At 49.0% G+C, this 27,522-nt stretch overlaps 9 protein-coding genes across 9 annotated transcripts; 2 read left to right on the plus strand and 7 right to left on the minus strand.

Annotated features, from left to right (window-relative positions):
- Positions 1-9: 9 nt before the first annotated feature.
- On the minus strand, positions 10-1,985 carry N7500_002578 (uncharacterized protein; the record flags this gene model as incomplete). The annotated part of the gene is made up of 2 exons (XM_056673724.1): positions 10-1,466; positions 1,520-1,985. 2 exons carry the CDS (start codon positions 1,983-1,985, stop codon positions 10-12), a joined length of 1,923 nt encoding a protein of 640 aa, XP_056534249.1.
- A 323-nt stretch (positions 1,986-2,308) lies between these two features.
- On the minus strand, positions 2,309-3,211 carry N7500_002579 (telomere maintenance SDE2 family protein; the record flags this gene model as incomplete). The annotated part of the gene is made up of 1 exon (XM_056673725.1): positions 2,309-3,211. The coding sequence occupies one exon, from the start codon at positions 3,209-3,211 to the stop codon at positions 2,309-2,311; it is 903 nt and encodes a 300-aa protein (XP_056534250.1).
- Positions 3,212-3,376: 165 nt separating this feature from the next.
- Positions 3,377-4,316, plus strand: N7500_002580 (40S ribosomal protein eS10; the record flags this gene model as incomplete). Its single annotated transcript, XM_056673726.1, has 6 exons — positions 3,377-3,388; positions 3,593-3,627; positions 3,683-3,732; positions 3,822-3,982; positions 4,039-4,054; positions 4,105-4,316. 6 exons carry the CDS (start codon positions 3,377-3,379, stop codon positions 4,314-4,316), a joined length of 486 nt encoding a protein of 161 aa, XP_056534251.1.
- Positions 4,317-4,730: 414 nt separating this feature from the next.
- Positions 4,731-6,265, minus strand: N7500_002581 (M20 family metallo-hydrolase; the record flags this gene model as incomplete). Its single annotated transcript, XM_056673727.1, has 3 exons — positions 4,731-5,670; positions 5,723-6,037; positions 6,102-6,265. Coding segments are annotated over 3 exons (1,419 nt in total), but the record flags the coding sequence as incomplete, so codon positions are not given.
- Positions 6,266-12,704: 6,439 nt separating this feature from the next.
- Positions 12,705-13,407, minus strand: N7500_002582 (uncharacterized protein; the record flags this gene model as incomplete). Its single annotated transcript, XM_056673728.1, has 3 exons — positions 12,705-13,027; positions 13,079-13,130; positions 13,312-13,407. 3 exons carry the CDS (start codon positions 13,405-13,407, stop codon positions 12,705-12,707), a joined length of 471 nt encoding a protein of 156 aa, XP_056534253.1.
- A 484-nt stretch (positions 13,408-13,891) lies between these two features.
- Positions 13,892-14,562, minus strand: N7500_002583 (uncharacterized protein; the record flags this gene model as incomplete). The annotated part of the gene is made up of 3 exons (XM_056673729.1): positions 13,892-14,109; positions 14,161-14,260; positions 14,329-14,562. 3 exons carry the CDS (start codon positions 14,560-14,562, stop codon positions 13,892-13,894), a joined length of 552 nt encoding a protein of 183 aa, XP_056534254.1.
- Positions 14,563-15,602: 1,040 nt separating this feature from the next.
- N7500_002584 (uncharacterized protein) lies at positions 15,603-16,535 on the plus strand (the record flags this gene model as incomplete). Its single annotated transcript, XM_056673730.1, has 1 exon — positions 15,603-16,535. The coding sequence occupies one exon, from the start codon at positions 15,603-15,605 to the stop codon at positions 16,533-16,535; it is 933 nt and encodes a 310-aa protein (XP_056534255.1).
- Positions 16,536-17,126: 591 nt separating this feature from the next.
- Positions 17,127-18,952, minus strand: N7500_002585 (oxidoreductase, short-chain dehydrogenase/reductase family; the record flags this gene model as incomplete). The annotated part of the gene is made up of 3 exons (XM_056673731.1): positions 17,127-18,332; positions 18,361-18,443; positions 18,508-18,952. The coding sequence occupies 3 exons, from the start codon at positions 18,950-18,952 to the stop codon at positions 17,127-17,129; spliced, it is 1,734 nt and encodes a 577-aa protein (XP_056534256.1).
- Positions 18,953-20,774: 1,822 nt separating this feature from the next.
- atg2 (uncharacterized protein) lies at positions 20,775-27,282 on the minus strand (the record flags this gene model as incomplete). The annotated part of the gene is made up of 4 exons (XM_056673732.1): positions 20,775-20,792; positions 20,841-21,764; positions 21,818-27,013; positions 27,118-27,282. 4 exons carry the CDS (start codon positions 27,280-27,282, stop codon positions 20,775-20,777), a joined length of 6,303 nt encoding a protein of 2,100 aa, XP_056534257.1.
- Positions 27,283-27,522: the final 240 nt, after the last annotated feature.

The raw sequence follows: 27,522 nt of genomic DNA on the forward strand, positions 1-27,522 counted from the left end.
AAATTACAATCAATATCTCGTTCGCGGCCGTTTGCGTTTGTCGAGCTTTTTCTTCTCTGCGATAAAGTTCCAACATTCAATCGGACGCCGGGACCCAATGTGCTTCCCATTGGGAGTGAAAACCTCGACCTGCGGATAGGAAGGTTCGTCTTCAGCGTCCCGTTTACTGCGGATTTGTATACTGAGCTCGATCCAGCCGCAGCCCTCGATGAGGATATCTGCCGACATCACGCGGTATGGCAATGAAGGCACTGGAATTCCTCTGTCGTGTATAGCTTTGGCAAGTGAGGTGGGAAGATTTGAATTAGTGGTATCCCACTTCAAATCGAATATACCAGCCGAGGCCATTGCGCTTCCGGTTCCTTCCTTCATGATGACGGTCCCCCGGTAGGGAGTTTCCTCAGCCTGCGTCTCGATTGCTTTCTGTGTGTTGGTAATATGAGACTCGAGAGGCAGGAAACTGGCGGACATGAGCGTATCTTTCGGGTTCACTGGGGTGATTCGAACAAGACCACCACCAATTAGAAGAGACTGACCCGGTTTGATGGTCGAACGTTCAGGCTTGACCCGCTTTGTCATAATAAGATCACGCTTATGTTCATCTCGAACGAAGTCCTCCAATAGACCGCGCTCTAGACCGGGCAAATCGATGACCTCGCCCTTTCCGCGGCCGAATGGAATACGGATAGGCGAGACTGTAGTGCCTGGAAGGGAAGACACGACAGGGAGCACAGGGTAGAGATCCTCGCGAGGGGCAGGGGGCAGAAGGCTGTCGGGGTTAAGAAGGGCGGCCTCACGCTGGTTTGGAATCTCTTCCTCTCCACGGCGGCGTTGAACCCACTCTTCGATTTTGTCCACATTCTTGGAATCCTTGGGGAAACAGGCTTCAATGAAGCTGCTCTTTCCGACGTTTGCCTTGCCAACGACCCAAATTCCGCCGCCATGCTCTCGGATCTCCTCCTTAACTTCCTTGGTCCACCAGCCACGGTGCGCGCTAATCATGTGCACGTTGCCCAGACGGGCCTCCCTCCCTGATCTTCCCAAAGCTGCGCGGAGCTCTGTGCGAATGTACTCCATCTTCGAATCTACCTGTTCTTTTGTTGCCGCTAAAAGGTCCGAGCGCGTGATGATAAAGGAGAGTGTTGGAAGTTTTCTTCCGCGTTGGTATGTCTCATTAGTGGAGCGACGGTTTCGTGAACGTTGCTCCTGTAGCATCAAAGCCCAATGGATACGTGGAACGAGAGACATTGGAAAATCCGCAGCATCGATGATGTGGTAAACACGATTGTGTTTATAGGGCGATTCTTCCAAATAGCTTCGTATAGACGTGATAGTCGGCTTGGGCGAAGAGACTGCCTTGTTGTGGTGTATCAAGTCATGGCAACGATCGCAGACTTCGGTAATTCGACCCGGAGGCCCAAGGGGTGTGTCCTCAGGATCGACAGCTTCATCTGGAAAAGCTCCATCTTTGTATTCAGTCAGCAAATGGCACGCTTAAGCAATTGTGTAGATGTCCCACCTTGAATGGGCTTGGGTGGCACTGTCTCCTCGATGGCATCGTTCTGCTTTGCGCTCAAGCCACCCCTCTCAGTTGATAAAGCATCATTTTGTTGTATATTCTGAGCTTCAATTGCTTCCTTTCTCACAGCGAGGAGCTTCCGAATTTGCTTTCGTGATGTACCGTAGTATCCTGGCTCGTTTGCCTCAACTGTTTGGGAGAACGCGCCACATCCTGGGCAGCATACAGGCAGGGAATCGGTTAAGGAATCGGTCTGAGACTCAGCCACGGGCTGTTCTTGCTGGAAACGAGTTGTTGAGAAGCATCGGCATTGCGTGCGGAGGTCCGCAACAACTTTGGATTGTGGCGCGGCGCGCGATTGTGAAAAGAGCGTTTGAGCTTGGGATCGAGGAATGCTCGTTGAAATTAGGCGCAGCAGATTTATTCTCGGATTTCTGAACACTGCGCCCCGAGAGCAGAGCGACATGATGGCGTATGAAATTGCGGAGTTGCGGAGCCTTTTTTTCTTTGGAGGCAGTTATCTATCGATAGCGCATATGGCAAGTTCAGGCCGCCGTACTATACCTAAATATAAGCCAAGCCTGCGCATAAGACTTGCTCATTATGTACCTATTAATAGACCTAAAAGAGGCTTGATTTGGCACCAGTGGACACCATTTGTATTGAAAATCCCTAACGGGGGCTGCAATTATTGACACAGAAAGCGTCGAGCGCTAGAAAATCCTTAAAAGTAGTAGAGAAAAAAACGCTGTCGTGAAGCATGGACAAATATTTGGGTATGACAGAATATCAGGCACGCGCCTTTCCCTTTCCCTTGTCAGATTCATCCACCTCGTCATCAGAGTCGCTCATGAACTCGTTGTCGTCATCGAAACCAATGAACTTCTTGGGTGCAGCCTTATGAGGCACAGAAGGCCCGGCAGCATTAGATGATTCTCCATTTCCCTCACTCTCTTCGTCCTCGCTAGATGAAGCATCCTCACTGCCCTCATCGCTGGCGCTAGTACTAGATCCACCCAGGATTGTGTCGCGAAGATTGTCTGTCCATTCGCCATCTTTCATAGCCTGCAGGACAGCGTCACGTGCCCTTTCGCTCATTTCTTCCCTGTCTTCCATCCACTGTCCATCCACCATCTGCCTGCCGTTGCCATTCTTCAATTCGTCTTGGCGCTTTTCAGCCATCTCCACCACGGCCTGCCAGCGGCGTTGACGCTCTTCCTTTTCTTTCTTGTCCATCTCTGGCTTGACAGCGAGGTACTCTGCGAGAGCCTTTGCCTCGTTCACAGTGCGCAATCTGCGGCCATCGAGGTTGCGACTGGAGCCATTGTTGTCGCCTTGATTGCGCTTGCGCTTGCTGGACATGCGGCCACCGGCGGCACGCAGTTGGGAGCCGAAACCACCTTTACCACCGCAGGTTGGGGCTGACAGGCGCAGCGGAAGAAGGGTGGAGGTAAGGACGCCATCGCGATTCGGGAGGAAAGATTGGATGGATTCTGACGTGGCCGTGAGGTGTTTGTTATTTGTTGTAGTAAGGATGAGTGACTGAAGAGAGAGTGATGACGGGAGATATGAGGCAATCTTGGCTGTTAGATCTGATGTGCTCGCTGTTGATGGCAAGGTGAACGAAAGGGTCGCCGGCAGCGACAGTCCTGGAAAGGACGACAACAAGACGTTGACATTTGAAGAAGCCATACTTCAGATTTGCTAGAAGCAATTTTCTAAGAAGAGCGTAGGAGTTTGCAGCTGGCGAATTGTACTTGTTTGGAGAAAGAAAGTATTCACTGTTGTACCTAGGTAGGCTTCAAAGATCGAAGATGTTGCGATAAGATCGAGAATCGGGCGGTCGCCCCAGTCAGGATGACTCATCATGTCTATTAGTCACCGTCAAGCACGGTGACTTACATCACGTGATAGATACATTATGTGATAGAAAAGTATATCATGTGACTTGAGCCACAAATTGATTAGGGTGCTAACCCTACACCCAGTTCGGACCGTCGCACTTTTCTCGCTGCGAAGCTCCACTCTTCATCCATCATTTAAATCAACCATTATTTTCGGGCGTTGTCAAAGCGATTCCCCGACTTGCACCAGGAACTCGCGACAATGTATGTATCCTCGTTTTTGCGCTCAAACCCCGACAGAATATTAACAATGGCACAGGCTTATCCCCAAGGACGACCGCAAGAAGATCCACGAGTACCTCTTCCGTGGTATGTAACGAGAACCCTCGTCGACGTCGCGACCCTGCGAGCCAACGACTGAATCACATTTGTGCGGATTTCACTAACATATATTCTAGAGGGAGTGCTCGTGGCCAAGAAGGACTTCAACCTTCCCAAGCACGCCGACATTGACACCAAGAACCTCTATGTCATCAAGGCCCTCCAGTCCCTGGACTCCCGCGGCTTTGTCAAGACTCAGTTCTCGTGGCAGTACTACTACTACACCCTCACCCCCGAGGTACGATCCATTCACATCTAACGCGTCCACATGTCCGAATACTAATTCATTAACAGGGTCTGGACTACCTCCGTGAGTGGCTCCACCTCCCCGCTGAGGTTGTCCCTGCCACCCACATCAAGCAGCAGCGTTCCCACGCTCCCCCCGCGGCATGATGGGCGGTGAGGAGCAGCGCGGTGAGCGTCGCGGTCCCCGTGAGGGTGGCCGTGGTGGCCGCGAGGGTGGTTACCGCCGTCGCGAGGAGGGTGGAAAGGAGGGCGGTGCCCCCGGCGAGTTCGCTCCCTCTTTCCGTGGTGGCTTCGGCCGTGGCCGTGGTGCCGCTCCCCAGGAGTAAATGCTGAAAGGCATTGGGGTCCTGTCAACCACTTCTTGGTCAATCTAGAGTCTTGATGGTGTATCCGAATTCGGCTGCCGGACTAGGGGTTTCTCGAAACGGGCCTTACCCTCGGTGCACCTAATCTTGTTCCAGCTTTACTGGGACTTGTGGGGATACAGGAAACAAAATAAAAAGAAGAAATTTATGTTTCCAATGATTTCATAACGTAGACTAGTTCAATGTTGTAGCTTTACGTGGATTAATTTCTGTAGATACCATGGTAAATTCATGATCTGAATGGAATTGGTCTATTCGTAAACTTCGTGTAGGTCTTGCAGCTTTCTTGGCTAGTCGACGTGTCTGCATACTAATAATATATGCATGTTCAGGTCTATAAAAGGCCCTTCTGTCAGGCTAAAGTAAATACTCGCCTTACAAGAATCTCTTCCGATCATAGCGGACCACAGCCTGCAAGATGACAGATGCTCCAGTAGCACAATCATCGGCAGTGGAGAACTCCTCAGGATGATGACTGAGGCCATCCTTGCATGGAATAAAGATCATGCTCGTTGGGACACGCTTAGAGGTGAAGACACTGTCATGGCCAGCTCCACTCATGATGGTCCGCACAAGTGACTTTGTATCTGCAACAGAATCATCTGCAATAACAGCCTGAGATGACTGCTGCACGCAATCAATGCAATCTTCATGGAACTTGACAGCAGGCGAGTCAAAATCTAGGGTCCACTCGACACGACAAGGCTTACCAATACCAGCTCCCTCGGCGGCGGCAATGGCATCGAAATCAGTGCGCAGCTGCTTCTCGACTTCGACAACTAGCTCTGTCTCGGGTCCACGGATGTCTAGGCTAAAGCTGACCTCTCCGGGAACTGTGTTGACACTACCGGGCTTTGCCTCGATAATACCAACACTCGCCAGACAACCCTTCGAAGCTGCCACTTCGCGTGCGCGCACCATCATTTGTGCGAATGCATAAAGGGCATCTGCTCGGTGTTCAAAAGCGGTGGTTCCTGTGTGTGTATCTCGACCGATGACGTTGAGACGGAACCATCTGTACGCCTGCACAGCTGTCACAACTCCGACTCGCTGATTTGCCGATACCAGGTATGGACCTTGCTCAATGTGAACTTCGAAATGGGCGGCCATTGGCGTTGATTTGTATGAGCACGGAACATCACCCAAGTAACCGATCTTCTGTAGGGCACTCTTCATGGTCTCTGGTGCTGATGCCGCCGTTGGCAGCGATGCCACAGTTGGCACCTCTTTGAGATTATGCGCCTGTGCCAATGGAATGCACTCAGCCCACACACCACTTGAGATCATGCTGATTGGGAATCGGGCGCCTTCCTCGCTGAAAGCAGTCAGTGGTATTCCTTTTTCCAAGGTGAGAGTTGGGATCTTACTTGGTCCAGTCGACAACTCCGACTCCGCCCTCTGTCTCCAAACCCATATCGTTCATAGTCTTGATGACTTCAATACCTGCCAACACGCCCAGAATACCATCGTATCGGCCACCCGTCGGTTGTGTATCGAGATGACTTCCAATGAATGTGGCAGGTACATCCGCCCTGCGACCAGGACGAACAGCGAAGATATTGCCCATCTCGTCCACAGTGACGTTGCACTTGAGATCTTTCATGGTCTGAATGAACCAGTCACGGACACTCTTATCGTCTTCTGAAAGCGCCAGGCGCTGCATGCCAGTATCTGTAGGTCCACTGGCAATCGCCGTTTATTAGTGGTCATCCTCCAACAATCGCAGAAAAGATGGCTGCAGCTTACTCGCCCCATCTAATTCCAGACCCCCATTGACATGAGTGATGGAGATCATGAGCCAGGCGTTCCTTGTTGGCTCTAAGCGCAGAGACCTCGGTCTCGGAGAGCTCTGTTGTCAACATAGTTTGTATTCGTGAAGAGAACGTTCGAGTAGGGTGTAAAAGGACAGGCTTGGAAGATCAAAGGCCCGTTGGAGAGTTCGCAAAAATTGAGAATGAGCCATGATGTCCTATCGCTTTATAAAGGAATGGGGTGTTGGAGTATGGCCGTTGATAAGGCGGACAAAAGTCCGCGAGTCCGCGATAGTCCGCGATAGTCGGCGATAGTCCCCGGGTTACTTCCCCCGCAATCTGGAATCGACCTGTAAATGAGTTGACTCTAACACATATGTATACCAATATTCAGGTGCCTACTACTGAGATCCAAATCCCTGCAAATTTCTACATCCAAGGTGTGTGAAGATTGTAGATATTCTCGGTTTCAACCTATTTCTCTCCTGAAGTATACTGACCCGCTTGTTGGAGTCATCTTCGGCATTGGGGTCCATAAGAGCTCCATTATTGGGGTTGATTTATTATGTCAAATGTTCAGGCAAAGCTACGTACTATGGCAACTATCAAAACATGTATGTGATACCCAACGTGAAGAGGTACATACTTCTGTGCTAATTTTGGGCTGATATCTGTAATTCAATGTCTCAGTTTGCATACGAATAGAAAAGGCTAGAGCGTATAGAAAGGTGTACGCACAAAGTATAGTGGGCCTTGTCTGTTCATGCTGTCGCCCTTTTCTCTTGTTCCTCTTCTTTTATCCTCTCTCTCTCTCTCTCTCTCTCTTACGAGTTCGATCTCATCCATCAACAACCAGATTCCATCAAAATGTCCCCTGTCTGTCCATATGCTGACTACCATTTGGGCACTTTATCGGGTATGAGTCTATTGTCGATGGGATGAGACACCATCTGCCATGACGAAAACCCTGCGGTGTCGGCTCCAATCCTGCGAATGGATTACTCTGTGTGCCCGCCTCACATACTACCAATGAATCGAGACACCGAATGATTCGTCCTGCTGTGAGTATCATTAATCTTTTCAAAGAGAGCGACTTCTATTGGTAATTTCTTCGCAAGAGATATACTCCGACACGTGTCATCACGTCGTCTGTCATTTTGTGTCCTTCTACATCTGCGAGAGACCTGTCAGCAAGCTCCCACCCCCGTGAATCAAAAGTGAGACTTTGTCCAACGAGACTAGCGAAACAAACAATGCGGTACGTCCGGGATGTCCTAACGAGTGACTTGCGCACCGAAGCATGAGGCTATGTCTGCTGTCCGATAAAATGAGCAGGATGGGGGTTGGATATCCCCGTGCTTTGACATGTTACAATTCCTTGTACTGATACCGACCTTATCCAAGACTGTGGCAACGATACTTGGTTTCGTCCCAGTATCTAAGCTTTGTTTAATGGGCTTTGTGGAGGGCTCCAAGGTCCAGTTGACGTTCACCATGGGTTGTTTCCAAGTCTATGGCACCGTGGGAGGAGACTGAGACCAAGATCGAGACTTGTGTTCTGTCAGAAAATGAGCATGTGGACTTCGTGCCCTCTTATGTACAAGAGTAACCTGCTCAGAGCAATACCAGAATACATAAGACATTGTCAGAAGTAATGATTCTATCGCCATTTATTTCATCTCAACTTGTAGGCATAGATCATTACACATAGGCCATTTGAAAATCCAAGTGGGCAGGCAATCTTTGGTATCGTGTGGCTCATAGCCGTGATACCGTGAATACCAGACCACGATTATGACAATAAAAAAAGGGTAGACCCAACTGCATAGGGGATCGAACCTAAGGGTTGTGGCCTAGAACGCAGTCTTGAATGGTGTGAAATTCGTGCGCGATCTACGAACTAGGCCACTACCACTCAAGTTCTTATTAGTACTATGCTGGCTTTGGTATGTAACCAACACCCTAATTATGACATGACAGCCTGGCTATAATGAATTTTTGCTTTGTTCAAAATGTCTTCATGTATCTCTATATCAGATGCATACTTAGACCGTGATCTAGAGGGGAAAAAGACAGGAGAAGGCCAGGAAAAAAAAAAGGTTGAGCGAATCCAGCAGGGTTATGGCGAGACATCCACCTGCAACTTGCGGTCTGAGGCTTCGAACCCATGAGAGGTGGCCTAATTAGGCAGTCTGGAGCGGATATGGCTCGTTGGCAACAATACCAACTAGACCACCTCGGGTTTGCTGACATTTTACTCTGACTTGGATATTTAACCGACACTCCCGCCCTGTTCCTTCGCAGTTGTGACCCCCACAGCCCAGAAGACAGATTAAGATCTCTTTGCTCTCACCTCCTTCAATCTCACTTCTGTGTCACGTCTTTTTTCTATCTTTCATACCAGGTATGCTAGTTTGATCAGAATTAAGCCTCCCAAAACGACTGAAAGCATCCTACAAAAGGACGATGAATTCGACCAGGCCAATGAAGGCGCTTTCCAGGGCTGACGAAGACGTGCCCACGGAGAAAAAAAGAAGAGAAAACAAATCATTCGCGGGTTTTCGATGACTTGTGAAAGACGCAGAAGTACAAGGACCAGTGTCAAGAGCATCACCATTTCTGCGAGGCAGTGTCGAAGTCGTAAGCGGTCCCTTCCACCTCTCGTGGTAGCTAGGAAGGTTAGGACTGTTTGGACTATTAATATTCAGGTATGTATAACCTTGCCCTTTTCCCTGCGTGCGCGACCCCTGCCTTGCCAAGGAACAAGAAAGCCAAAAGCATGTATCACCATTGACCTGATACTAATTTTGATACTAAGGGAATATAGTAGCTGTCACAGAAGTTGTCAAGATGGCTGGTAGGCAATCAAAAAAATCCGGCTGGGCAGTGACGGAAGCTGTCTCATACCACCGAGGCTTTGTATCTCTACCTAGTATAGCCTCGGCTGATATGTTTAACTAAATTCCTTACTTCTTGGCCAGACTTTCTAACAATGTCTCTTATTTAAAGGGGCTATTAGATACTTTGGCGAGTCTCCTGTATGGCCTTGTGACTTTTCACTGTTTACCTGTACATATATCTCTTTTATAGGTTTTGCAACAACTTACTCCAAAGTCTAATGATTCTCACTACCCGGCCCTATGTATGTCCCAATTCCTTAAGGGCGAATCGGGCCGCACAGGTTCAATCCAAAGACTAGTTCAGTGTAGGATGTACCTTTTCCATGGGTTACACATACAAAAGGTACACATACACTGAACTAGTCTTTGCATTCAACGTGTGCAGCCCAAATCCGGAGGAGTTGGGCAGTGCATAGAGCCGCGAATCATAATTACCGAAAGAACAAGAAATCCATAGAAATGTAAGTAGGAAAATAGAAAGGTCGAATTGTAATCAAGAGACCCCAACTCCTCCTTGGGTGAAAGCGGACCAGGCAATCTTATGTCAAGCAAGAAAGATAGAAAGATATAACTCACGATTAATCAAATAGGTCCTCTGAGGGCCTTTCTAGAGATCAGATTATCTAACTCGTCGAAAAAACCCAGGTGTCAACAGGGTCCCAGACATATTGGCCTGTCGCCCCTACCAGAGCTTCCATGGCACTTTGAATGCCAGCATGTGGCAACAAGCTCTTTTAAGCATTAGAATTTACCCATCATCAAAGTCATATTATGAAACTTACTTCTCTTCTTGCGCCTCTTTCGGACAGAGTGGCGCGCAGAATCATGTATGACCCGGATGAGAGAGGCCTATATCAGCCAAATATTAGTTCAAATTGCGTGAAACGTAGCGAGTTGTGAGAAATGAGGAAGGATATTAGATATTCCGACAACAGGGGAGATCCGCAAGACTTGACAGGTCGCGATTATAGAAGACACGAGGACTTACCACATTAAGCACCCGCTTATGACGGCAACGATGGAGGATTGAATCTCTTTTCCAGTTTTTTTCCTTAATCTCCCTGTAGAAGAAAGGCCCTCTTTGAGAATCGTGATCATTGACGCTGGATCATGGGTGGCTGTAAAATTTGTTGTTGATGAGGGTCAAATTATTCTCGGTGGGGAGGTGAAAGTCATGGAAGATAAGTGGTCCGACACTGGGGGTAAGCATTATTGACAGGTTGAAACTAAAGAGGACCCGAGTACTACGTCGATTTCCATTATCACACCAGTAGCGGGTCAAAATGGGCTCCGTTTGGATTCAGTCCCTTTTCGGGCTTTTCCATCGAATGGGGGTGTCTCCGGATTTTGTTCGTATGGAGCGAATGACGATTGCACAGAGAAAATGAATGATTGATTGGGTTTCTCCCAGTGATTTCTGGACCAAGGCCATGATATCAGATGAGGAAAATCTAGAGAGAAGAAGAATAAGAAGAAGAAGAAGAAGAAGAAGAAGAAGAAGAAGCTATTTATGCGAGGGAATAACTGTATAGAAGGAAGAGAAGAGAGGGAAAGCACAAGTGTCCGCAGACATGAAATCCAAACTTGGAAGGAGCATCTTGGCTGACTTGGGCATACAGACAAAGCGCCGTTCAGTAAATATATGTCAGTATATAATGAACTAGTCGAACCTATATGACTATTCACTTGACGGATGAGATTGGAAAAAAAAAAAAAAAACTAGAAAGTAGAAGAATGAAGAAGTTTAAAAAAAGAGTTGAGCGAATCCAGCAGGGTTATGGCGGGACATCCACCTGCAACTTGCGGTCTGAGGCTTCGAACCCATGAGAGGTGGCCTAATTAGGCAGTCTGGAGCAGGTATGGCTCGTTGTCAACGATACCAACTAGACCACCTCGGGTTTGCTGATGTTCTACAACGACCTTGATATTTAACCAAGAGATGCTTGTTGGATTTTGCCATTGTCCGCACCTAATTTATAAAATCCAATCTTTATTCTCATATCCCACTGTATATATTTCTATCTTATTCTTAAAGCCTTGCTCAACGCTCCTCTCGGCTTCTTGAGAAATAAAACAGAGTTCATGTTGAACCCTCTGGAAATTCGACTTAGGGCATATTGACCACGTGACTATATATTCATGTGCCTGTCAGGGTCCCCAAGGGTATGCATGCCACTGAGTAGCAGCCTGATGCCATTCACGGAAGTACAAGCCTTCACTAGCAAATCATTTTAAAACTAGGCATATAGATAATTGAAACAGAGCTTTCTTTGATATTCAAGTCTCCCAAAAATACATGGGACCAAAATTTTGCCACGATCCGTCATAAAATAACATCATCTCATCCATGGACTCGCCAGTTCAGTAATATCAATAATATCAGTGGGCTCACGTAAGGCATGTTGACGGGAGAGCTCTGCTTTGTGTATTTGTCTTCCATGAGCTGTAACTATCCCTCAGGGTGTATTGCTCTGCAACAAACCTATTTTATCGTCCTTTCAGCGTTAAAAATACAGTCTTGTCAACATCCCCGTACTCCTGAAGACTGGGTTTGAAGCGATCCTGGAAGACATAGCAGGCAGAACAGACATCAAGGGCGCAGTTGGTATCAAAGAGGAACAGATTGAAGGAAGACAAACTCTGTGGTGGTGTCCATTGCTGGAGACATAAATTTTACTTGATGTAGAGAAGCGCAGAGTATGAGAATGAGGTATGCAGAAACGAGATTGGTCGAAATGACACGTTGGGGCGTAGAGAGAATGACGATGGTAGTGGCCAGCGATCATCTCCCACTTAACCAAAGGCCAAAATAGATATTGAGTCTAGGTGCAACCGGTGAAATTCAAAAGTCAATGATATCGCATTATGGTACGGAAGTGCATGTTGTGAGCATACCATGAATGTCTCGACAGAACGTCATACTAGAATAGTTTATTTGCTGAAATTTAAAAAGTAGAGGAAAAAAGAAGTCAAAAAAAAGAGTTGAGCGAATCCAGCAGGGTTATGGCGAGACATCCACCTGCAACTTGCGGTCTGAGGCTTCGAACCCATGAGAGGTGGCCTAATTAGGTAGTCTGGAGCAGGTATGGCTCGTTGGCAACAATACCAACTAGGCCACCTCGGGTTTGCTGATACTACTATGATGACTCCAATATTTAACCGACACCTGGAGCCCTCTCTACCCTACTTCTTAGATCTCCATCTATGGTAGTCTTTTCTAGGCGCTTTCATATATGTTCCTCCTCGTCTTCCAGTCACTGGAGTTTGTTTCAACTATTTTTAGTGTGTCAGATCACTAGACGGCTCTGATCTTCAACAAACTCAGTGGCCATCCTTGCCTCAAAAGACTTGGGTCTTTTTGAGCAAAGGCCAAAATTGAATAAGTTTTTTTCCAGGTCATCTGCAAATCTGGTAAAGGATGCACTCACATCTCGGAAGTATTATACACAATATATATCACACAAATTGATGTATCTTAGGTCTACAAGATTTCTCGAGATCATGATTGATTACGGACTACTAGATTACTGAAAGTGGTAGGTTAAAGCGGTCATATTTCCCCGATAAGACTACGCAAGGGATCTCGGGAGTCTTACCAATACTGGTACTAGTAGATAAGCTAAGTCAAATAGCCCCTCGGATCGCCGATCCAACGGTCCCTCCAACTTATCGAAGAGGCCCAGCGGGTCTACAGGATCCTAGCCGACCTTATCAGTCTCACGCCTGTCATCAATCTTGGCGGCCTCTGTTAAGAGCCGGGGGACTGGACTGGCAACAGCACCAGCCGACGAAGCAACACCGGGGGGAGGGCATATAGCAGTAGGGGAGGACACAGCGGCAGAAGAAATCCCAGAAAGGGGCGAAGTCACAGCAGGAGGGGAGTACGCAACAGCGGAGGAGGGCGCAACTAAAGATGCGGGAGAATCGGAGCGCGAGCTAGTGGGCCCGGCGGCAGAAGAGTCGTTTGGTGTTGATTCCCCATTAGCCTCATCAGCGGGGGCGGCAGTGTCAGAGGCGATCTCTATTATATTATTAGCATCCAATTCTCGATAAATGCCAATGTAACACATACTCTTGCGCTTACTGTCTCTTCTTCGGCCAGGCTTCCGGTACTTGCGCCGGCGCTTAGGGGGAGGGCGGGGTCTCGCGTGCGTGGGGGAACAGGAGGCTGTTTCAATCGAATGTAAGCTCAAGCCTGAGTATACGTGAAAGGTGGCATATGGGAAGGAACTCAGTATGTATCCAAGTAGTTGAATGCAGTCGAGATTGTCGACATATTGAGACTAGCAAGGATGTGAGACTTACAACATCGATACCCTGCTTTCGCAGGTAACGTCGGAAACTAGGGTTCCGCTTCTTCTTCTTGTTGGGGGTTTTTCCAGGGGACGGGGGGTTTTCCATGATGAGGCATGTGATGGTGGTAGTTTGAATGAAAGGTGGATGAGATGGGACGCGAAGGGAGAAGAGAAGAAGAGAAGTTTCAAAGCATGAGCCATTACCTCGTGAACTGGATGAGTCCTCTTTTATTCTACATGTGAGATACTCTTTAGGTGACACCTATCTTCTTTCCAATAAACGACTGTTTGTCTCGACTGTCGGAGTCAGCGTCACCCTGATACATATTTCCCAGCAACCTCATCAGCTACCAATCTCTGTTTTGTGTTCAGACTCTATGGGACTATGGACTTATTTCAAGGACTTTTCACATCCCCATACAGATAAACCCTTCAAGATAGATCCCGAAAGATGACCAGTATTTAAACTAAAATAATGGGAAACAGCAGTTGTGAAGAAGTACGAAATTTGATTAAAGTAATAACTCGAGGCTGCACTACAAATAGAAAGCCATGGAGGTAATGGAAAGCCTTAGTTGTCACTCAATCACTCAACCGGATGTCTTGTCTCGATGGACAAGAGTCATGATTGCCGCTGGACCCAAATCGATCCCAACATGGTTTTCTTCCATATGCTCATCTTTGGCCTCAGGTACAATACTCTTCTCAAGAGTCACCGGGGGAGTGTCGGTAGGAGCAGAGGTACTTGCTGCTGCGGGTCTTTCTTCGGCTTGTTTAGCAGCCCTCTTAGCAGCTTCGTAAGCAGCTTCTATTAGCTATCAGCATTGAACTTGGCATCACAGCTTATAGTAATACATACTGTTGGCCTTTTTGGCTCTTTTTTTGCCGGGGTGACGTTGGTTGCGCTTGGGCTTTGGCGGCAGGGCGGGATCGCGTCTCTGTTCGGGGGGTGGAGGGGGCTATTGAATTTCGACATATTAGCTTGACCCTGCACAGTACTGTCATAGAAATTGAATGGCCCACTTACAACTGGAAGACCCATGCTGCGGAGACGGAAGCGCTCATTACGTCGGTCGATCGAAGCCTGCGACCTGTTTCTCCTCCTCCTCTTCTTTTTCTGCTGCTGCTGCTGTTGCTGTTGCTGCTGCTCAAGCAGAGGATGCTTGGCTGCGTCCTCGATGTTGCTCATCTCGTCCGCCATAACGGTGTCTTCATTGGCGTTGTAGACCTCGTTGCCCTTCTCCATAATGGTTTGGGACATTTGAGCAGTTGGATTTGATGAAATGATTATGGCTGAGATTAGACTGGAGACGAAAGAGATGAAAATTACGGAGGAAAGAAAAAGGGGAGCAAGAGGGAAGTTGGAGGTGACACTGTCTACTCGCGTGAAATGGTTGAGACGTGCCAACAGCTTGTCTCGCCCAATTTGCTTGCCTACATTTGTTATCCAGTAACGCTCACACTAAAAAATCAACGTCCCCGTCATCATCGAAGAGACCAATACCATAAACATGCATGCAAAATATAAATATCAATCAAAATATGAGCATTTGCGTTCTGCACCACGCGGGATCTCCATACGTCTCATACATATATGTAGTGTATGATCGATTCCGTCGAGAGCGGTTTCCCATATTGAGTAGGGACAACAGAACGAAAAAATTGTCGATAAACCAAACAATCAACCCAAAATTAACTTAAAACCACTCTCTTATGATACTATCTATACGTTATAGACGTCCATGGGGTATTTCGTAGCCCCGGATGTTCATCAAGTTAGGGCACGGGTATCCACATGAGGATCGACATGCACTTAGGAACCAGGGTCTTGATAGTCTTGCAAGGATATTAACGAGCAAAAGCGACATATACTCCCATTGATTTGACATCGAAATTGAACGCAACCCTCTACCATACCACCGAAATCAAGACCAACAAAAAAAAATCAACAAGTACCCCTGTTCATACCAAAGCGTGGCTTTATGCGGCATAGTGGTTCCCGATCACGTGGACATTCGCCTCAACCTCAACCAGTGGTCGACATTCAATTTTTTTCCCGAGAGGCAAATATACTCACCGGGTAGATCAATCGAAGACCATACACCCCACGCACTCGTGTACCCTGCCTCCAAGTGTAGGTGGTAAACCCCCGACTTGAAACGCATATCACAACTCTCAAAGGCCGACAACCCCCCAACCCCATCGGCACTCAAAGGAACGGAGATCCAACAACCTTATACATCCCATCCTTTACATTCACCCGGAGTCCACGTTGCCCGAGTCCACCAAACACAGGAGAAAATGTTCGAAGACTTCTCCTTTACCTCGCCCTCGTCGCGACCCTCCCGTCTAGCCCTCGACGCCGACGACCGCCCAATGGTCGACAGCGACAGCAACTTAATCTCCCCCCTCTCCTCCCGCTGTCCATCACCGCAATCGCAACGTTTCCGCAACCTCTCACGCTCACGCTCCCACTTCCACCGAAACCAACAACCCCCAACATCCGTCCCTTTCCCCTATGACTCAGACCACAAACGTCTCTCTATCTCAACCCTAACTCAAAAACTACACGAACACACCCTCGCAACACCAACAGACAATCTTCATACCCAGCAACCCCAACCTCGATCCAGAGACGGGAGACACACACCCGGCTCACGCCGGTACCCAGGCGTTCGAACCGTCCTCACACCCCCAGACACAGACCACTCCGATGACGGCGTCGGCGACTGCTATTCCTCCCCCTCTGCCTCCTCAACAACAAGCCCAACCTTCAACCCCCCAGACCTGCTATCAGACTTACCAGATTTCGGCCTCGGACATCCCCTCTACCCGCAGCCGTATCCGTACCACCAAGACGTGCGCATGCAGCGTCAGCAGATCTCCAGGTTGCAATGCAACGAGTCTGAAGTCGAGGCTATGCAGCGCTCATTGCTAGAGGAACCGTCGCCTGTTTCTGGGGACTTCTGCGACGAAGATGATTGTCATCCTAGTTCGTTGCCCCCGCGGTCGTCGCCACGGAGGAGGGCGGTTACACTTGCGCGGAGTCGGTTTGGGCCGGAGGGGACTGGTGAGGGGAGACGCAGGAAGAGTTCTTCTGGGGCTGTTTTGGCGAGTCGCATTGAGAAGAGTCATTATGGGGGGTTTGCGGGGAAGAGGAATGAGCAGGGGCTGAGGAGGAAGAGTCTTGTCAGTGCGGCGCTAGCGTCGATGGTCGAGAGGGATGATGATTGAGTGTTGGGTTATAGTTTAGGTTGGTGTTGGATTCCGTGGATTGGAGTTGTATATACCCGATTTTGATACCCTTATATAAAGAACCCTGGAAAGAAACATCACACCCATGGAGATGATCATGCAACCATGTATGTAGAAGGTCTACATGCTGATTGGCCTAGTATTCTGACACATTCTTTAGTGTAGTATATTCTTGGTTCACCGATTGTGGCCGTGGTGTGTGAGTTCTGCCAAGGTTATCGTCAAGATTGACAGCATCGAATTGATTATGCATGTGCCATGTTCAGAAGGTTCAAAAATAACCGGAAGGTTGACAAGCGTCAAATGTAAATTGATATAGACACAATGTGAGTCTCAGACCCAGAATAAAATCAGTAATAAATAAAATAAAAAAGGACAAGGTAGAAGAAGCCCCAAAGAACGAAAAGAAAAGAATCAAGACTCGTATCCAGCCAGTCCATCCAATCCAATCCAACACCCAGGCGCCACGCTCTTGATCACAATGGACGTAAATTAAAGTCGAATTCCCGGTCCAAAAGTCACATCCAGCCGGCTGGCGATTCCAGTAACAGACGAAGTTCTCAGAACTGTCTAACTCCCATGCTTCCAACTGAAGAATTTCCTCAATCCCTTCTTGTGAGCTCCGCTCTTCCTCTCATCACTCTTTCTCCGCTGGAACTCGAATCGCGGACTGGTCTCGCCAGAGCGCGCCCCTCGCTGCAGCTCATCCAATGCGCGTGCAGGACTTCCCCGTAACCCCATCGTCTCGGCGTTCGCGGCCGCGAGGACGGACTGAACGTGTGGGTCGAGGTACACCGGGTCGTAAGTGTAGGGATCGAAGGAGGTGGAATAGTGTGGGAGCCTGGAGGCGGAGACGGAGCTTGGGTAAGGGTAAGCAGAGTCGAAGGGAGAGCAGATGGGTGAGTGCATGGGCGAGCCACTTGGTGTCTCGAGAGGACTTTCGCGGGGTGTTTGCTGGTCTTGTTCTTGTGAGTATGAGAAGTCGTGGTGGTCGGGTGCTGTTTCGTCTTGGTCGAACAGAATGCCCCTGTCGCGCTCGTCGACTTGGGCCCAATCGCCGTTCGCGTAGACGGGTGAGCCGGGCTCGCCAATCTCGCTTTCCGAGTAGAATGTTTGCGTTGACGGGGTTGAGGGCCGATGGGATAAGTCTAGGTTTGGAAGCTTTGATTCTTCTGTGATAGAGGTCAAATGCGGTGATTGCGGGGAGTCCCTGTCGCTGCTTGAGTGATTGTAGGTATCGGTGCGCGGATCTTTATATTCAGTGTGCTGTACAGGTCGGCTCCAATAGTTGAAGCTTTGTTCATTGACAGAGTAGTCGGATAGAGACCGGATGCGTTCATCAATTCCCGGAGAGGACGACGGAATGTCCGTCGGTTGACCCTTGGGCGTTGACGGATCGGCTGGAATGGATGTATACAGCGAGTTGGTTGAGTAGAATGATGGTATGGAGGCATCCGTGAATTGCGACAGAGACACCCGGTCCAGTCCTTGTTCGATGGAGAAAGTCGACTCTCGCTGATTGTCTGTGGAGACCACGGAGCAATTGTCGACGTCTTCAATGTATGAGACGATGCGTGCTAAATCTAGCGACTTGCGCGGATTCAGGATCTCAAAGCAAGCGCCACCGTGTGATACGGTGGCAACAGCCTGCGTACTGACCAGCATTGAGTCTGAGGGTTGAGGTTTGGCACCCTCAGCTTCTTCTGCTTGAGTTTGGGCCCTTTGTTGAAGCTTTTCACGGAAGGTATTCTGAGACTTTCTATCAGTGAGTCGGCTCTTTGCTGTGATGTTTCAGTCTACTTACCAATCGCTTTCTATTAGGTCTAGCACGAGTCCCAAGATCCGAGACAACAGGTAGTCGTGGGCTTTGGGCGGGTTGGTAATGAACTATTGAACTGTCAATAAAGGTTGCTAAATATTTGACTGAATAAAGGTAATTGGAGAAGCTTACCAGTCTGTGCTTCCCCAATTTCAGGCTCTTCGCTCCACTGAGAGACGACGCTATGGGAGTAGGAAGGAGAGAGCGGCGGAGGACTCGATGCCACAGAGGATATAGATACAGGATAGGAGATTGGAAGAGCGGACGGGCGATTCAAATGCAATGCAGCAGTTTTTCGCTTCAATTTCCTTCCTGTATGATCGACAGGATCGCCGATGTGGTCTGCAGACTTGGAGAGGAACTTATGGTAATCATGGATAGAAAGGACCCCCGTGATACGAGATTTGATGGATCGAGGGGGGAGGGACAAAGCGTCTGCCGAGTCTACTGAAAGGGGTTTGGAGAGAGTACATGCATGATGGTCATGAATTTCGAGACACTTTTGGCAGATGGGGCTGTCCAGCAGCTCGCCATGCCAGGTATCACTGGTAGCGGAGTAGTTGACGTTTTCGTTCATTTTGCTTTGCAACCGCGAAATATCATTGATTTCGCTGTTTGAAGTCCTGCTTCTTCTGTTCTCGGACCACCGTTTTAGATTGTCGACATATCCGATGCAGTAGATCGAAAACCCACTTCTCCACACTAAACTTGATTCGTCAGATTTACGCCGCAAGGGATGGATGAGATAGGCTTACCGTTCGCAAAGAGATGAATAGATCACAACCAAGATGCAAGGTACAACAAGTGCAGAAGTAATTTTATGTTGAAATGAGAGAATGAGAATGTAAAGAGAATATAAACCGGGATGAACAGGGTGTACCTGGATGTTAAGTGTATATCCACCTTATACCCACATTTCTTTCTATGAAGTAACCAGTTTAACTAGTCAGAACGGGGAAGCCGAGTAGGCCGGACCAATTAGGGCCCATTGACAGAGTAGAGGAGTTAATCCAAGTAGAAAAAGAGAGAGAAAAGATGAAGAAGTTCCAGGCCTTTCAGTTCACGGGACCCATGGTTTGTCAACTGGTCACCGTCATCTGGAAAAGTCGGTCAGCGGAACTTTGAGAGATGTCATTATAAGGTGAATAGGCTTGTACTTTAGGAAACTCACAATGAGATTGAAAAGGATGCCCAGTGTGCCCAAATCACTTGCAGATAATCTCAGCCTCGATCTACATGTTAGTGCTTTCTAGTCTTTAGCGTCCACCCTCCCGTCTCTCCATCTCCAACCAATCATCCACATCGGATCCAAATCATCACCAGCCTCTCTAAGCCCCGAACCAGTCAGCGTCCAGAACAAAGCCTTGTCTTAGCTCACGGCTGAGGGCTAATAAAGAAGTCCTTTGGGCTGTGGCTGTTGTAACACCCATGATTGGCTACCCGGTTCTAATGAGAATGTGGCAATGAAAAGAGATTTTTCGTCTCCACTGCCAACATCATGACTTGGTCATTCGTCTCGGAGTTCCTTCCAAGGCAGACAGTGGATACAAACCACGATATATCTTCGGTATGCACGGAGTTGCAGTGATGTACCGTTGATGCAGTCCGTAAGGGGAATTTTCTATTGGATCATGTGATTCCGGCGCTCACGACTCAATCACTTCCCGGCTTTCGGCTGACAATTCTCTGGACGGAGTGGATGTCTGCTTACTCTTCTGCTCTTCCATGGTTGGGCATCTCGTACCTCGTACCTGGATGCAATAAGGCATACATGCGTATACACACACCTTGGACGGAGCACAGAGTATACAGATCGACATGCCAGCTCATCTCAATTTAACCTGCTCAAGTCATCTGCCTTGCAATACGACTGCAACCCCCAGGTTTATGTTTCACATGCATGATGCACGATGCAATTTAAACGGGTTGCTGCCTCGTTGCCCCAGGCCCCCGGAGATTGAAACATACTTCACCCTTTCAAAGGCCGTGTGGGGTTTACGGAGTACTGGGAGTCCAGAGTAATGGGTGGCGACTGTCCAAAGGGGTATGTATACTCGGATGCTACCGCGTTCTTAGGAACTGCGATCGACATGACCCTTCTTCTGGTACTAGGTGGATCTGTAGAAATAGATCGGGATGAAGATCCCACTTGATTCAACAAATTCCCTGGGTTATGCAGAAGCTAAAATGACTTCAAGTGTTGAAATGATAGTGAAAGAGCAATTTAAGAACATAATGCGCTGGTGATGTGGTATCGAACTAATAGAGCAATGAGACAAGGAAAGCAAAAAAGAGCCCATAAAAATCACAATAAAAAAAGAAAAAAAAGGCACCATTGACTATGCATGTATTTACGGAGTATGCAAGGTCCTAACCTGAGGATCCCAAGTCGCGCAATCTCAGTGCCGTTTATACTTCTAGAAAGGGAGTCAGTCACAGCCTCAAAACATGGTTGGGAAACTTACATCTTCCATCTTGCGCCGATTGCTCGGGTCAAGGGTATTCCCCGCACCAAGCAGAGTCTGTCCCACAGCCTTGGATACCCCGATGGCGGGTCGAAGGATGACCGTAGGCGCACGCTTCCAGACTGCCTTTGCGGCAGCCTTGGCACTCCCACTCTCGACCACCTCCCCAGGTACGGCGACGATCGCGTCGCGTGCCAGGAGCAGGTCGCGCTCGAGGCCGCTGAACGCCCCACGTAGTCCCTGTACCACCCCGACTGGCTGATCAGCGTACAACGAGATCTTCTTTGCTTCGTCTTCGTCAAGGGAATCGTCGTCGAAGGCTGGTGCGTTGGGGGTGGTCAGCAGATCCTCTGCGCCTTGGAGGACGGTTTGTGTGCCGATGGCGAGTTTGGCACCGAGTTTGACCAACTCGTTGGAGGTTGTCTTGGCGAAGGCTAAAGCACCCTTTTGGATACTACGCACGATTCGGCCGTCCTTTCTGTACTCGCGCATTGGGACAACAACCAGGTCGCGCACGCCACCGCCGACGTTGACTAGGGAGCGGATCGGCGCGAGACCAGCGAGTACACCGGGTAGTTGGTTCTGTTTGACATCTGGCATCCAGATGTCGTTGAGAGTTTGGCCCATGCGGTCGAATCCGGACACTCCGTAGATGATCACATGGCGTAGCACCATGTCGGCACCATCCAGGATGAAGAAGTTCATAAACTCGGTTGTGCGACCAGACCTTAGTCCTGCGTAGTCGACCCGCTTAGGCTTGAAGTCTAATTTGACCTGCACGGCGTTGATCTCTACTCGCTGCAAGAATGGAACTTCGCCCGGGGTATCTGATGGTCTGGTGGACTCATCTCTAAACTCGAAGAACCGACTCATAAAGTCGAGGGCGTCTTGGTCAACATGCAACCGGAGTGGTAGAATAGTGGCCTAGGAGTCAAATTAGAAACTGGTCTGGCTAACCGATGATTTGGGGAACAGACCTTGAGAACAATCTCAGACGCAGCTAGCTCAGGCACGGGCTTCACAGTAAGTATTTCAAGGTGAACCATGCTCGTTCCGCTCTCTTTCTCGCCAGCCTCATGCATATACGTTGCGAATTTCTTCCATGTGGATGTCGGAACATGATCATAGATTTCCAGATCCTTGATCCGCACATCTAACGAGCTCTGTGTCTCTTCTAAGCCCGGTGGAAAGATAATTAGATCGGCAGAGACACCTTTCAACTCAAACGTCATCTTGTGGTGTTTGCTCCGATGCAGGCGTAGTTTCTTCTCCCTCTTAGAAGTTGATCGACCCTGGTGACTTCCAGCCCCAGTCACGGTAGTGGTTGTTGCATAGCTCCCAGTCTCACTGGTGAAATCATCGATATCATGATTGATCTCGCGGTGGAGCTCCCGTGGATCCTTGTTGGCAGGAATACCGATGTAAATCGAGTTGAAGAGGAAATCGCCAATGACAGACTCCTCTTCATCGTCTGCCGAAGCTGACATCCGTGAGCCCCTGGAACGGCGTTCTGTGGCCTTGGTCTCCACGTCCTTGACAGCTTTGGATATTGTGTCACGGGTGCGCTGCCAGTCATATCCATCAAAGAGATTCCAGATAAAATGCACGTCTCGCACGCGCACGCGCAAAGGACTCCGCTCGAGCTTCGTGTCATTGGTGAAGCCGTAGGTGTTCTGGGTAGAGTCCCACCGATGAGCTGTTCCACCCACTGCGGAAGTTTTTGCAAAATGGTCCTCCTGGAAGTCCAATTCTGTCATGCTGGAATTCACTTGATATTGGGAATGGAAGCTGTCCAGCAGATCATTGTAGCCCGCGTCCATACCGTCAATGCCAATACCACCAGAGCCACCCTTCACGGGATAGAAATCGCTGACATATTCAAGTTCATCGGTTAGCTGATCGTCCATGGAAGATCCTGCGGAGATAGTTGCCGTATCATTATCATTATCATTGGGGAGGGTAGGATGGGCTGCGAATGCGTCCCCAGTGAACGAGGCAAACATATCTTGAATGGGCATAACTTCTGTTCGATATTTGACATCGACACTCGGAGGAGTTGGAGGTTGAAGCCCATTCATGATGCTGATGAGCGTCTGAGTTGAATCCGCGCAGGTCTCAAGGATTAACAGATCGTCTCTCAGCTCGACGTCCAGAGACTTTGTTCCATCTTCAGTGCTGGTAAGCTTGACGCCAGCAGTCGCTGATGAAATAGAAGACACAGGAACATAGCCTTTATCGATATACGCTTGAGCCTGGGTGTCTTGGGGAACGACCGAGGCCCGTTGGTGCAGGTTATAAGCACCCTCATGGTAGACATCGTCGATGATCATAAGCGAGGCTTTCCTAATGTCCAACGCTGCCTCCGCAGATTCCCCTCCATGCATACTTCCTTCGAACTTGGCATTGGTGAGAACTGCAAGGCCTTTTGCAGGAGAATTGCGAGGGTTGAGGCCAATAACACAATCTCGGAACACAACAGCCAATTTGACCGGCTTCGCCAATGGGGCGGATTCATTTGACATCGGTGAACCTGTCATTAAAGGTGACGGCATCGAGTGTTCTGCAAGATTGGCGATAGAGTTGACCATACTACTGGCCAATTCTCCGCTCATCTTGTCACCACCCAAGCCAAGGAAGGCCGCAACTGATGGCACCGTGTACTCGACAAGAAGATTGTGCAGTTTGATCTTGTAGGTAGGATCCATCTCATCGGGTATGAAACGAGCCATGAGGACCGGTGGATTAGGCTGGTCCAAATCCTGGCATTTGTTTGGCGGCCACAGGGCATGCCCCACCAGCTCTTCGTCGCTATTTCGACTAATGGTCATGCTTTTGATTTGGGCCGCAGTGAGCGAAGGCATGGTAATGTGTGCAACTTCAACATCGACAAGTTGGCTTTGGATGTCCCCAACTTCTCCGCCAACGTGGAAATGCCCTTGAAAGTCACGGACCAGGATCAAAGTAAGAATACCAGGGCGATCGTCTTCTGGCAAATACTTGGTGACATTGGAAAGCCGACTCAGCTCGACAGCAAGAGACGAGAGGGGCTCGAACCCACTGGTATCTGAAATGAACGTTTCCAAGCGCCCCACTGTAACACGAAGAACAGATCCTTGTCGTCGCTGGCGCAGTAGTGTGTCTAGCATGATATCATCTTCCACTTCGAACTTGTCCTGGGACGGGGTAATCAATGTCAACAGACGATCGAGGTCAAGCTCCTTCGGGGCGAAAAGGAACTCAAAGCGGATGTTGCTCAAAGTGACTTTGGCGGGAGCATCAGCTGAGGCATCATCAATTAAAAGGGGTCCAACTATCTTTGCCTTGTCAATTTGAACACCAATTCCCTCAAACCTGCTGACAATTTTGACAGCGGTTGTGGTAATTTGAAGACAATGAGTCTCTCCAGTAACATCTACCAGGATGGCACCAACTCGGGCATTGACTTTCCATAAAGTTGGCGTGCCCTTGGTCGTGTTGACAGCTGGGGCGGGTGTCTCAAAATGCACACCGCGAGGGCGCTGTTTGGAAGGAGGCGGACAGCCTCTGACTGTGGACACGGATGACATGGAACTACCAAGTTCGAGGATGGTGCTCAGGCCGCCCATCCAGCCTAGGACCTCTTCAAGGCGCTGTATATTGAGATTGATGTGGAGAGGCAGCGTGGAGATGTCTATCTTAGCCAGCTCTGCCGACTTAACCAAAGATACAGAAATGTCTCCTTGGGAAGGGGATAAAACATCCCGCGTAGATTCACGCATTTTCAATCTTTCATCGAAGAATATGATATCCTCTGAGGCAAACCCGAATGCAAACTTGGACACGTCGAGATTCAGTTTGATAGTTGTACTTTGAGCCGAAAGACGAGCATCCAGACCTGATAGAGTAAGACGAAGAATCACATCTTCTATGTTGTAGGCAGGAGACGAAGGGACACCACTATTGTCGGACGAATAGACATACCCCGAAACACGCTCGAGGAATTTTATCGAAAGCGCATGGACAATAATATGAACAGGTGGTGTGCGCGCAGGTTGGTCCTTTTGCGACTGCTTCTCAGTCGGATCTTTTTCAGCCGTACCAAAGACATGGGACAGCTTTTGTCCTATCTTGGTTAGAAGCCAACCAGTTGCAATATCGAAATGAATGGAGGCAGAGAGCAGTTCCACGGCAATTTCAGGTAGTTCAGTCCCAGTACTTGACTGAGCCTGGGGCTCAACAGAGCCTCTCCCAAACCTCATAGATTTGTAAGCCCTAGAGGCAAGTAAACTTTCTTCAGGTGCAGAGTCTCCGAAGTTAGCTGTGGATTCATTTAGGTCACTGTCTGTGTGCTCTGTTTGTGGGGTAGGCGACGGCTCGGCTGACTCTCCGTCGTCGGAATCAGGAGGCGAGAACCACAGGAAAAGTTTGTCAACAGTCAATACCGATTTGATCATTTCGTTGCTTCTATGCAAGCCAGAAGATGATGGAGTTGACAGTCTGTCTGTGTGTAATGTCGGGACTTGGGCTGGGTCGTCCAAATCATGCTGCTCAGTGGTGTTGTCGTCTGATGGGGCTGTGTATCTTGAATTCGCTTCAGCTTGAACATGTGTGGACTGTGCCGGATCAATACGTTCAATGGTTTTAGATTGGCCATCAGAAACACTTCGGGATTTCGATGCATCATCAAACGAGCCCCATGCCCCCGGCATATGTGGCATGAAGCTCCCACTTTCATCCTGGCTGATAGCACTCATGTAAATACTTTGCGCTTCATCGTGGGAGAAAACCTTGGACTCGTTGAGATCGGCATTTGGGGTTTCTTCTCTTGAGCCAATGCTGTCAGGCTCTGAGCTTGGAGGAGATGTACTGGAAGGATGGGATGATACGCTCAATTGTGATCTTTCATTATGTTCATTTCCGTCGTGATCATTGTAATGCTGTGTGGGCTGCGTGATTTCGTCAGTTTCAGAGCCAATTTGGCTGTGATGTGTGTCGTAAGCTTGGGACATAGGATATCTCTCAGATGTAATTGAGGGCTCATCAGAGTATTCGGCCTGTGAGCTCTGATACAAGCTTTGTGTGCCACCGGGAAAATGGCTTCTCCATTCACTCCCGGCCCGTTCTTCCTGGAGATGTATTACCGGCGTCTGCTCATAATCAAAATCATCGAATTGAGCGTCAATAACAGAGTCTAGGTACCCCGGGTTGTCCTGGAAGGGGTCATCCCCAAACATTTGAGAATCCTCCAGATAATTACCGTGGTGACTACCTGACTCGGATTCGGCATCTGAGAATCGGCCATCGTGAGAAAATGTAGATGTCTCTAAACGGTCTGTGGTGGTACTTAAATGGCCGAAACCTTGCGGCGGCTCGAAAATAGTTGATTGGGTCATGGAAAGGGGTTCTTCGACAGAGCGATCCAGTGGGGATGGCGATGGCGCTCTGCTTGACGGCTGGCTCCCTTTTGACCGCATGGTCGTCGACGGAGATGCAGGGACGGCAAAACGAGAGTAGTTCGAGAACACTGATGGGTCCGAAACCAAACCAACATTGATATCAATAATTGAGATAAGCCGCTTTCCTTTTCGGAAAGGAAGACCATCCTCCGAGCCAACATTTTTCTCTGATACCCCATGTACATTGATTTCCCCGACGCTCAACAGACCTGCGACAAGGTCCAGCTTATGCTCAGGTTGCCGTTTCGACATTCCATCCTGCTTCAACTCCATGTCCAGACGCACAACTGCATCTTTTATCTTAAGTTGGAATCGATCCACAACGCCTTTCAAGAACCCAGCCACGAAGCTCGGCAGTGAGAGAGTCTCACTCCCAAGACCGAGCTCGTCATTGTCATCGACGGACCAGGCTAGCGGGTCGTGAGGCAAGACCTGCGACTGTGACGATATTGCGGCCTGCAGCTCTTCCCTTTCCTCCTTGGGCTCGGACTCAAGGAATGACTCCGCAAGATTAGACGGTGTGGGCACCGCTGAATGGTCATCCTTTTCGCTTTTTCCCTTTCCATGTTGTCCCTTTTTCGGTTCGTCTGACAATAATCGAATATGTACATCGATGCCGTTTGCCTCGCACAGAATGCCGCTATTGTGGAAATCGGCAGGAAGTGTGATCCGAAGAAGCTGAACTCGGGCGCTGAGCAGCTCGCACGACGGAGGAAGATTAAGTAGAGTCGATAATTTCTATTGCGCCATATAACCAGTTAGCCGGCACTACTCCATGGGTCGCGTTTGATGATCACGAAAGGTCGTCCTGCCGCCCGCGGAGGATCACTGCATCCACTCACCTCTAGTTTGAGGCCAATATCCCTCAACTCAATGGTAGAGCGTTGCCCCCAGCGGATGCCTAGGTTATCTGGATCCAAGGCCTCTGTGTCGACCAGGCCCAGACGAGATAGAGCGTATTTGAGGAGCCTCTTCTGGAAGAAGGATGGCATAAAGTACGACGCCATCGTGACTGAGAGCCAGGACAGGGCTCGTTTACGTGTGGACTCGTATCATCGAAAATAGATTAACAAAAACAATAAAACAGACAGCTCCGACAAAGCGGAGTGGATGAGTCGTGAAGGGGGGAATGTTCAACAATGACGTTCCGGCACCTGATAAAGGCGATAAGTGATCCGAGTCAGGCGCCGACGTGCCAACTCACCGATTGACACCAATTTTGACCAATTATCTCCTTATTGACTTGT

This window comes from Penicillium coprophilum (assembly GCF_028826855.1).
Source record: "Penicillium coprophilum strain IBT 35676 chromosome Unknown utg000002l_segment0_segment1, whole genome shotgun sequence".
In the NCBI taxonomy this organism is placed as follows: Eukaryota; Fungi; Ascomycota; class Eurotiomycetes; order Eurotiales; family Aspergillaceae; genus Penicillium; species Penicillium coprophilum.